The 11,778-nt window shown below is 50.1% G+C and overlaps 1 protein-coding gene across 2 annotated transcripts in view; it reads right to left on the reverse strand.

Annotated features, from left to right (window-relative positions):
• The window catches only part of BSN (bassoon presynaptic cytomatrix protein), an 89,051-nt gene extending 78,064 nt beyond the window's left edge, over positions 1 to 10,987 (reverse strand). For both annotated transcript variants that reach the window (XM_059856224.1, XM_059856223.1), the window contains exon 1: positions 10,827 to 10,987. In XM_059856224.1, coding sequence (XP_059712207.1) covers positions 10,827 to 10,987 — 161 coding nt within the window. The remainder of the gene's footprint in view (positions 1 to 10,826) is intronic.
• Positions 10,988 to 11,778: the final 791 nt, after the last annotated feature.

Genomic DNA, 11,778 nt, shown 5'->3' on the forward strand with positions numbered 1-11,778 from the left:
TGTTTTTATGTGTAAAACTCATTATTCACAACAGGAAAGGCAAAGGAAACCCAAGGAACAATCCATTACCAATACTGTCAGAGACACCATCAAGTTCAATATCTCAAGCTGTTTAGTTTAAATGTACTTTTGAAATAGAATAGTTTGAAATTCCCCTGCCAAATTCTTTATAGTATCAAAGGAAAACATTTCTCCAGCTTCTGCAACTCTTTGAGGCTCCTTGTCCCTGCCTGCATTTCCCTGCTGCACGTACCTCAGCCCAGAACATTTGTCCCCAAAGAGATGGAGGCATCTGCATATTTGATGTATCTGTCCTTGCAGAACCCTCGGAAGGCTTAGCTTGGCAGAAATGGCAGCAGGTAAAATTTAAGGCTGAGAAGTTTAGTTGGGAAGTGAAGCAGATTTTAGACACAGTGAGAAGCAGAAGGCACTTTATTCCTACCCAGAGCAGCTGGTTGGTTTTTGTTTGCGTATTTCAAAGAAAAAGAAAGGTGTGATAATTTGTCAGTTCAGAGTGTTTGGGTCTATATTTTCACTTAATAATAAATCAAAATTAAATAGGTGATCATGGACAGGGGTTGGATGAAATTGAGTTGTATGGCCAAAAGGAATCCTATCCTAATCCACTAACCAGTGCTTAATATCCATTAACAATGCAAGAGGAGGAGAGACTGGAAGATGAGGAAGGCAGATAAAATAAAGCAGAAAAGGAATGCCTAAGGAGACACTTCAGAGTTTCCTCCCAGAGGGATGTTTCTGGATGCCTTATTTTTGCCAGGTTGAGGTAATCAGTGGCATATAATGCAGTGATAGGGATCATCTTTTCCACTCCAACAGGAACTGATGTTCTGTCATAACTGCAGCATGTAACCAGTCAAAACCTCATCCAATATACTGGTAAATGGGCTCTGAAAATCACCACTACCACAAAAGGTTCTATAAAATACACTGTATAAATGAAAACAATCTCTTTTCCTGTTGTGCTCTCCAGCTACAGGATTCCCAAGCAAAACATCCACAACTTAGATACAGGTGGGAAATGGAGAAAGCTTGGATATTTTTGCTCCTTGGGACCAGATCTGCCTTGAATACAAAGGATGGTCTATTTTACAGGGATGAGAGCAACACCCACCATCACCTCCTCACGTCTGCCGGCGTCAGGAGTATTTAGGGAAAGCTGCTGCTGCCGCCCGGCCCCAGCACAATGTGCTCCAGCACTATCTGCTCCAGACATCTCACCAGTTCATATTAGATGTGTTTGAGACTGACAGCAGCTCCCTCACCCTCCCAAGAGCCATTCCCAGCAGAGGAGAGCAGAGAATGTTCGAAAGGGCAGCATCCCAAAGGGCCACTACCAGTGCTTGCCCAGGGTGTTGAGAAATCCTGCAATGAGCAGGGAAGAAGAAACCCAAATTACGGTGGATTATAGTTGGTGGGCAGGAGACAACAAAGCTGATGCATCTGAGAGAAAATATGGGAAAAATCTACACACTTGAAGGACAACATGGAGTTCTTTGTGTCCTACTGCTGGTCCTACAAGGACTGCATTAATGGGTCTCAAACCTGGAACCCCATGAGTCTCAGACTGGAAATCAAAAATGCAACAGAAGTTCATAAAATCCCAGAATGATTTGGGTTGGTTGATCATTTCATTCCAGCCCCCCTGCCGTGGGCAGGGACACCTGCCACTAGACCAGGTTGCTCCAAGCCCCATCCAGCCTGGCCCTGAACACTTCCAGGGATGGGGCAGCCCCTTCTCTGGCAAGTTACCGCAGATGAACTACTGATGTAGCCTACAGCAAAATTAAAATGGAAAAAAATACATTTACTCCTTCCCGTCGACTCGGAAGTTGTTGCTGAGCATGATGAGAACAGTTCAGGCTGTGACCACCTCGGGTCTTTAAGCCAAGTAGACCAAACCCAGCCCAAGGCAACAGGCACTGCTGGAACTGCCATGCCCAGCTGCAGCACAGCCCTACCTGCAAAGGCTGCAAACCAGCAGAGTTTACTCTGCTAGTTAACTGGGAGGTTAGTGTTTAAGAGAAAAAAAAAAAAAAAAAAAAGGACAGAAAAAACCCAACCAAACAACAATTTGTCTCCCTAAGAAGATTAATAGGTGCATTTAAAGAAATCGGGCTGTAGGCTTAATGAGAGAGAGGCAGCAAAATCCTAAATGTGAGACCTCCTACAGTTTTTCAGTCCAGCTGTACAATCAAATAATAGTTTATGTAACTAGGATTGAAACAAAATAAATTAAAAGTAATTTCATGTTTCATCAAAAGAAAAAGTACAATTTGGAGTCAAAATGGAAAAAGATCTAGTTCAGCCCCACATCTTCCCCAGCCTTTCATAAGCTTTGTACTATCAGCTGATTTGGGTTTTTTTCACATGACAAAGGCAAATTACCAAATCCCTTAAGAACTTATTATACATTTCCAATTTTCAACCATTCCTATTTTATAATGCATATATTCACATATCTATAAGTGAAATGTTTTCTTTAGAAGATGAAAGAAAAAAAAACATGCTGTTTTTCCTAGGCTGCAATCTGTTTTTTGGTTAAATAATAATAATAAAAAAGGGTGGTTAGCAGCTACAACATGTCAATCTTTGCAAGTAATTCCCACGCACAACTTCATCCTTTTGCAGACATTAAATATGGCAAAATCTTTTCGTACTCTTCATGTCTAGACTGATGAAGGGAGGGCACAAGCTACCAACAGACACTTTCTGCCACTGGAAAGCCCATGGCAGACCCAACTGGGTCTCAGGTGGGCTGTTAAGAGCACCAAACCCCTCGGGATTCATTCAATAGCTGAAGACACATCTCACATTGACTTCATACCCCCATACAACTTCTGAAGATGAAACACCCTGAGAAGCACCCTGAGATCACACCAGAAGAGGTTGCATACTCCAGGCATCTCCTAACAGAGCTAAAAATCCATAAATAAAGGCAAATTTCAAAATAAATCTCCTTATTCAGGATGCTACAACCCTCAGGACTGGTCCTGCAAAGGGATGTCCACCGGAACCAGGCTCTGAGCCTCTCAGCAGCTGGAAAAGCCCATGAGCCCCCAAGGCCAGCAAAGACTCAAGGCAGGCTAGAAAGCAATGTTGAACTGGTATGCAAGGAAACAAAGAGAAAAAAAGGTTCAGGGGCTGCTCTCAGCTATTGACATCTGGCCTCTGCAGGTGTCCCTGCTATGTAAGGTTTCCAGCACTCTGGGCTGGATCGAGGAGGTCCTGCCACCCTTGGACATCCTGGCTGAAATGCAGGATTTGGCCACATCTAAACTGAATGACATTTTGATTCATGGTGATTTTTCTTCTATGTCTGTCAGAGGAGCTGTCAAATCCTCATCTGAAAGCTATTCAGCGTGGGAAACTGCTTTGTCATGTCTGTGAGCCTGTGGTCCCTGTCAGGTCCTGGAACCCAGTGAAGAGCAGTTAGTCACACATGCCCAAAAACCCTCAAAATTCTGCAATATTTCCCAAGCAGCATGGATGGGTTTTCTATGCAGCATCTGCTTGCTCTAAGTTCAGTTATAGCTATCAAAACCCTCCAAAGAGGACAGGAAATGCTCTTCTCATCAGGACCTACACATGACAAGAAAAGAGGTCCAGGTGGTTCTAAGGTCCCCCTGGAGCCTTTTCTTCTCCAGACCAAACAACCCCAGCTCTCTCAGTCTGCCTCCAAAAGAGAAGAGTGTCTCATTTAAGATCTCAGTCATTACCTCATTAGTGGGGGTGTGATGGGGTGTCTAATGGCCAAGGTTTCCCTCAGCCCTGTGCTTTTACCTTTCCCCAGCAGAACCTTCAACAGCCCATTGCAGTCACTTGGTTCTTGGACAACTGTGCCCAGCCCAGGGAGCACTAACAGTCTCCACATGGAGATGTTCATAGTCTTGTTCTAGGGAGAAGGTGTAAAGGCACTTCCTTCCTGTGCTAAGGACAGGGGCAGGAGAGAGGTCTGGGAACAGACTGGGCAGGAGAGGGGTTTGTGTTGTAGCTCCTCTCAGAAGATGCTTAACGCACTCAACTGCATTAAATATACGAACATTTTTCTTCTATAGACAATGACCTAGAAACACAACTAAATCATTTTCGAAAAAAGAGAATGCACCAAACTATTTAATCACATCTTCATGGGGGAATGAAGCCAGTAAGAACAGCTAATCTGCTGCTCATCACAAAAACTATAGTTTTGGACTGAGGGCAACTTTGTATATTCAGAGGCGACAGTTTTACTTAAACCTTCTGTGATCATATATCCCATTATTCCATCTGGTAAACTGCTTCTACACTTATTTATGCTCACTCTTAACATAAATTTCATTACCATTTGGCTAGCATAGGCCTCTAAACTGCAGAGGTGTGTCTTTGGTAGCCATCGTCACCATCTTTGCCACCCAGTGCCAGCAGCCAGGCTGGAGGGTGCATTCCCTCCCCATCTCCAGCCAAAGCATGGCACTTACACAAATAATAAGAGAAAACAAAAATTGCATTCAGAGGTGCTTTCCTTGACTTGTCTGCTGCTGTCTCCTGCCCTCCCAACCCACTGTCCCCAGGGTCTTAATGGGGCTGGGGTCTCTCTTCAATATCAAACACACACTAGGAAAGCTGCAGAGGCCAGGAGTGAGTGAGACGTGAGACACCACCATCAGCGTAGTTAAGTCACCTTTGGTACTAAACATGAGCAGAGCACCTCATGAACATCCCTTCCAGCCACGCCATCAAGCCCAGGCCAGCGTTACTAGGGTCCAGAGATGCTGATTGCTCTTACAGGCTCCTAAATATCCCGTTGTGGGTGCTGGGAGCTCTCAGAGAGGAGCCAGCTCACCACATTCATAAAAACTTCCCAGCATCAGTGACATGAAAAGCAATACAACATGCTCATTGATGACTGACAGGCTGCACAGCAGCACCTCGGGGTCATGCTGGAGCTTAGCAGCTCCAAGCACGAAAAAAGACAAAAAAACTTGTTCGTAGGAATAGTTGTGCTCATAGACTGATACAAAAATAACAGATCTGTCATTCAAACAGACATTTGAAAACACAGTGATGGCTCAACAGCGACGATCTCAAATTCAAGACGAATAACAGTTTACGATGTGTGGGACCGGGATGACCATCAGCACTTGCTGTCACTCACTAGCCAAAAAAGAAACCCAAGGAACATCCTGAAGCAGTGGCACTCAACAGCAAAGTCCACATGATAATGTTATTGTGACATTTAGTGAAAAACTATAACGCTTTTGCCATGAAACCGTTTCACCCTACTGAGCTACCTGCTCTTGGGAAGCACTCTCTGCACCCTGACTGCCTGTCCCATCCTTCCCAAAGGGCACCTCATATGCTAGGAAAATAACCTGATATTGGAAAAGGATTGCTGGAAAAACACCCTGGGCCAGCCACAGTGCCAGCTCCAGCCGGGGAAGCGGTGAAGACGGCTGTGCAGAAAGGCTGTGTGGCAGGCAGGCTGTGGTGTTCTGCCAGTCCAGATGCACATCAAGTATTCCCCAAACTCACATAAACTGCAGGAATATGCCACAGCACTGACTATCTGTTTGCACTGAATTGGAGACATGATGGGAAACATCAAATATGTGCTTGATTCACACAGCAGAGAAAAGAAACAGCTTTATTGCAGCACGCTGGAGTAGCAGAGGTGGAGAGGCAGAAGCCAGCTCAGCATGAGCAACAACGTGGAGGGACCCACCAGCCCCAATTGATGTGCCCACTTGAGCTGTGGCTCCATTCCTGAGGAACAGCAGAAGAATCACGATGGTTTGGGTTGGAAAAGACCCTAAAGATCACCTAGTTCCCATCCCCTGCCATGGGCAGGAACACCTCCCACTAGAAGGCTGACCATCAGCACTCAGCTTTCCAGTGCAAAGGAAGCGGCCCTGCCGTGGCTTCCAATTGTACCAGAAGAAGCCAAGGACTCCTCCAACTTTTCAGCATGAGCCAACACAGCAAAGGACATCAATCCTTCCAAATTCTTCTATAAACTTTCTGAGCAGAAGTGGACACTGCAGGGACATCCCCAGGAGCCCCTTACCCAGCAAAAGCGAGGGGTAAAGATCCACCATCCAGGCTGGATCCCGCAGTGAGAAACCCCAACCTGTGAGGCAGACTGCAAATCTGTGTATTTGTTTTGGAAATAAAGGCATTAATAATTGATGCCAAACACTGTGAATATTGATGAGCACGTTCCCAGAAGAGGTTTTGGAGTTACTTAAGCACCCAGAATTGTGCCGTCTGGATTCAGTGGCCTGATGGCTGCTGTCAGAGCAATCACAAGTACGCAAAGCACTGTGTCACAGCCAGCACCGCCTGCCCATCATGAGAGAAGATAAATTGATGCCCAATGGGGTATTTAACACCACAAATATTTTGATTCGATCCATCATGTACACCATTTTCTACTCCTTTTACTTTTTGTTTTGCTCGCACAAGTTCAATGATCTCAAAACATTGCGTATCTGTTCTTCCCCTCCTCACTTAAACCCAGCCTCAGCTCCCTCCTGACCCTCCAAATGTCTTGCAGCAAATAAACTAATGCTCAATAAGTGCAGAAGCATGGCAGGCTTTTCCAGACTGCCAGTCCATGGCTCAGCCAGGGAAAAACTATTTTAATATTTGAGGAAATTCCCAGCAATGCCTCTGATGGTGATGCCTCTGCCCCATCCTGTGCAGGGCTCAGAGCCTTTGGGGAGAGCAGAGCATGGAAATGAGGATGGAGCTGGCTCTCTGGGCTCTCCAAGTGAGTGTGAGCTCTCTCCACAGCCTGACTTCTCATCACACAGTCTGGTTTCATTTCTAGCATAGTCATATGAAAATGGACATCGACTGCTCATTTCTGCAAGCTTGGGAAAAGTGCCCATTTAAAAAGAAAGAGGCAAAGTTGCTTTTTTTTAAACAATTATCTTTATGTATAAAATTCTTATCTCTCATTTTGATGGTACTTTATGGCAAGCAAACAAGCACATTCAAGTGAGTTACTGAGAGGGTAAAAGGGAACATCCAAACTGCAATGGTTTATCAAAAGTTACTCTGATTTAAAGGGCTTTCTTTCAGTTCTGTTTCTCCTATGCTCTTTCCTATCACCAGATTTTTTACTTCAAGCTCCATGAACTGCCAAACAGAGCAATGCTGAATGTACAGCAGGGTAAACAGGATCAGCACTTGCCTTGCCATTGCTCCAAGCAAAGGAAGGCTCTGAGGGAGCTCACAGCCCATGACAAAGGTGCTACCACACAGTACTGGAAATATGCCCTCTTGGTTGCTTTAAGACCTTCAGCTCACAGCCTATCTTGAGGCTTAAGAAATACTGGGGTATGACCCACAGTGTGGAAAACAAAGGTCCTAGCACCTCTGCCAGTGTGTCATGGGAGCAAGCTCCCTCCCAGCCTCACAGCCTGCAGCCCACCTGGCTGCTTGCAATATGCATCATCCAGCTCCAGAGAAACAGTGGTGCTGAAAGCACTGCTGCTCCCACAGACAGCCCCTGAATTTGTAGCTGGTCCTCAATGCTTCCCAGGAGACTGGCCTTCTTCCCCTTTCCCATCCTTCAGGCTGAGCTCATGCATCCAGGTGTCAAAAAGAGCTTTTTACAAGCTCCACAGCGGAGCAGCAGAGAGACCAAAAACCTGAATGAAACCAGCATAAATCAGGCACATACAATGAGAAGCAGCAATAAAGTCTTTCTGCAGGTTACCAGGAAAACCAGCCATGTAAAGCTCTGTGCCTCAGGCTACAGTTCTGAACTTGGGATCATCCCTGCTCTGCCATTCAAGCTTTTTTCATCCATCCGTCCATCCATCCGTCCGTCCATCCATCCATCCATCCATCCATCCATCCATCCATCCATCCATCCATCCCATAAAAAAGCTTGTCCCTTCTGCTTAGGGGGTGTCTCTGGAGGAACAGACTAGAACTTGCCAGGCCCTGGAAAGCTTTCTGTCCAAATGCATCAGCAACCAATCTGGGTTCCTTTGATCCTACAGGTTAATGATGCCCCAGCCATTCACCTCCTTTCAGGCTAGAGGCTCAGTTTGTCTGAGCAGACCAGCAGCAACCCTGCCCTCCCTCCTCAGATTCGGTCTCTCCTTGCTGGAGTACCAGAGTCAGGCACAGCCTCCTCAGGTGAGATTCCAGCAGCTCCTTGCACAAGGGTGAGCTCTGCACTGAAAACACCTTGCCAATGCAACCCTGCACCATGTTGGCCTTTTCCAGAGCTGCATCCTGCTGGCAGAGCCAAACCACCCCAGAGCTGAGCATTGCTCCCAGCTTCCCTCCAACCTCTGGCTCCCCCGTGCCTCGGCAAAGCATGCAAGCAAAAAATCAAAGTTCATAAATAATGGTAGACGCTGCAACTTAGTGAGAAGACGCTACTCCTGTTTGTGGTTTCTACTCTCTGAAGTATCTTCATAGTGGATGCACAGTTCTTAGAAGCTGTTATTATGGATTTAAACACAAGGACCCTAAATCCATGGCAGCCCCTATAAGGTATTCAGGCTATTTCTCTGTGTAACACAAAACAAACTGAAAAACTACACAGAAAAGTCATACTGCTATGGTTTTCACTGACTTACATGTGGATTTACGTTACTTAATTCAGAGGGAAAAAAAAATTATTGCTCTGATATTGAGAGAAACTCCCTTTCTCTGGCCATTTGAGATTTCTGGAGCAGCACCTTTTGCACTGCACACTCACTGCTTGGCCAGCACATCCTGTGCTCTGCTGAACATTTCACAACATATGGTCTCTCTTACGTGCCCACTCCCACAACTCACAAAAGCGACTTTCTTCTCGAGGCCTCGTTTCCCTTCATTGCCACTTTGCTACCTTGAATTAACATCCCTCAGTGTCATCTCAGCCCCCCACACCCCTCCCACGCTTAGGTTTTAAACACTGGCAGAGCTCAGCATTGTCCCCATCCCACTGCTGCTCCACTGCACAGCCTCACTTGGCCCACCTCTTTAATTGCTTTAATTAATTGCAAGGGAGGGCAGCTCCCCAGCAGCAGCTTCCCAGGAGGCACAGGAGCATCAGCTCAGTGTGCGAGGGCTGGAGCATGGCCGGAAAAAACAACCTCGTGTTTCTGGCAGCAGAGGAGTGTGGATGGCCAGCACTACAGACTCTGCTCCTCCAACCACCAGCTCTGCATGCTCCAGGACCCTAAAAGCCCCTGGAACCCCCAGCACTGCACAACAGCCAACACAGACACTGGACAGTAATGGAGGAGCAGTGCCAGAATTGGACAGAGACAGCAGACTTGCATGGCTTCCTTGGCTTCTCTCATTACAGCAGCCTAAACAGCCCCACAGGTATTCAATTTTAAATTGTTCAAGCAGCTACAAACAACTTTTCACTGGCAGAATCCAAAACAGAGGAGTTGTGACTCTCTAGCAAGGGAAACTGAGAAAAATGCAAAGGAAAATGAGCACAATTTCACTCAGAGCTATTTTTTCACACTTGCTGTGTGAAAGCTCACAGGGATCTTACAGACAGAAGCCTGCCTACAGCTGTAGCGTCCCTGAAGCCCACTGGATGTTACGGTGTGCCTGTGAGCAGCCATTGCAGCCCAGCAAGACAGAGCCCACTGCCAGGCAAGACTGTAGCCTCCTGCTCAGCCTCCCACCTGGATTTTCACTGTCTGAAGCAACACGACTGGCAAGACCAGCAGCACTTATCATTGCCCAGGTGAGGCACAGAGCCCAGAATGCCCCTGTCTTGGCCACACACCGAGGGTGAACCACCCACCGCGTCCTCCGCATCTCTCTGTGCAACTTTCTGCTCCTTGCCTTTATTTTTTCAGATAGGATGATGTTTTAGTATTGGCTTTTATCTTTTAAGGAATATCTCTTATCCCACACTCGCTTCCGAAGTATCTCCCTCGCAGCTGGCACTGCCTGGCAGAAGGAGAATGGCTCGGTGCAGTTCCCTGCGAGGTTTTGCACCGATGACTCCTGGCAGGGCTGCATGTCCCTCCTGTTACATAACGACCTTTCCCGTTTGCTGCTGGCTCCACTTGGGGTGGCCACGTTTGGGAGTGGTCACATTTGGGGTGGCGACGTTTGGGGTGCTCACATGCCCCAGTGCTCTCAGCCGTGTGCTGACAGGCACCATCCCGCCATCCCGACCAGACCCACCAACCCTGAACCACCTTCCCTTCTCCTTATGCCTCCCCCCTTGCTGCTGGACCTCTGCCCACCGGGCAGCACCCCGCTTTCTCCTGCCCCCCAAACATGACACTCCTCCACGGTCACTCAATTCCTCTTCCACATCCAGGCCCAAATCGCACCTCTGCTCTCCCCAGCACCCACGGGTGTCCCGGAGCTGCCAGCTCCCCTGGGGCTGCACCCTCCAGCAATGACCTGCCTCGGGTGCCTCCATCACCTCCCTGAGCCCCGGTGCACCTCCTTGACCAGCAGGAGAACCCTGCTGCCCACACCCCACAGCCGCACCGTCTCTCCCCTAGGCTCGCAGTCCGTGCACACTCCTGCCTCACCTGCCTGCGTTCGCCCGCAGGTGCCCCACAGAGCGGCACCCCACGGCACCTCCTGCCCCCAGACAGCCCTCCACTCCCCACACCAGCCCCGATCACAGCTCTCCGCCGCACCCCGGCACCGCTCACCCCTCACCCGACACGGCCGCACCTCCTGCCCGCTTCCCCCCCCCCCCCACCCGCACCGCCACCCCTGCTCCCCTGCGCCCACACCCCCAATCAGCCGTGCCCCGCGCCCTGAAGTCCCCCGCAGCTCGGAGCCCGCGCCCGACCCCGCACTCCCTGCCGGTCCCCGCCTCGAGCTCTGACCTGGGCCCGGCGGCGGGCGGGAGCTGTCCGCCGCCGCCCGGTGCTGAAGGCGGCTTGGCGGCGGCGGCGGCGGGCGGCGGCGGGGCCCCTGCGGCGGCGGCGGCGGCGGGCGGCAGCTGCCCGTCGTCGCCGCCGCCCTCCAGGCTGGCCTCGTTGCCCATGTCGGGCCGGGCGGGACCGGGACCGGGGCCGCTCCCTCAGCGCAGCGCCGCCCCCGCCGCCGCCATCAGCCCCGCGCCGCCATCGCCGCCCGCCCGCGCCGCCCCGCGCATGCGCTGCCTCCGCGCCCGCTCGCGCCGCGGGCACGCGCGCGTTCGCCCGACCAATCGCCGCCCGACCCGCCGGGCCCCGCCGGCACGTGCCCCCCGGCCCCGCCCCGCCCCGCCCGCCGGCCAATCGGCGCCGCGCAGTGCCGGCGCCCGCGCCCGCCAGGCGGCGCTACTCGCGCTCCCGCGCTGGCCGTCAATGAGCGGCCCGTCTGCCGTGACGTCACGGCCTGGCGGCCAATGGGCGCGCAGTCCCGCATGAGGTTACACGCAACAGCCAATGAGCGCCCGCTCGCCCATGAGGTCACGGGCTGCTGCAGGATGTCACACACCACTGACCAATGAGGTGTCCCCTCCTTCATGAAGTCATGTGCTGCTCCTGGAAGTCACAGCCTGACAACCAATGAGCACCTGCCTCCTCCATGATGTCAGAGGCTGCTCCAGGACATCACACCACGTCAGCCAATAAGCACCCCTCTCCCCCATGATGTCATAGGGTGTCCAAGAACATCACACCCTGCCAGCCAATGAGTGTCTTGTGCCATTGTGAGGTCATGCACTGCCTTGCCAGTGACAGCTGTGCTCCCTGTCAGGTCACAGGCAGCCCTGCAATGTCACATGCTAGTGTCCAATGAGCACCCTGCTCCCTGATGACAACATGACAGTCGCTCTCGGCCAGGCAATGA

This window comes from Haemorhous mexicanus, chromosome 11, assembly GCF_027477595.1.
Source record: "Haemorhous mexicanus isolate bHaeMex1 chromosome 11, bHaeMex1.pri, whole genome shotgun sequence".
Lineage (NCBI taxonomy): Eukaryota > Metazoa > Chordata > Aves > Passeriformes > Fringillidae > Haemorhous > Haemorhous mexicanus.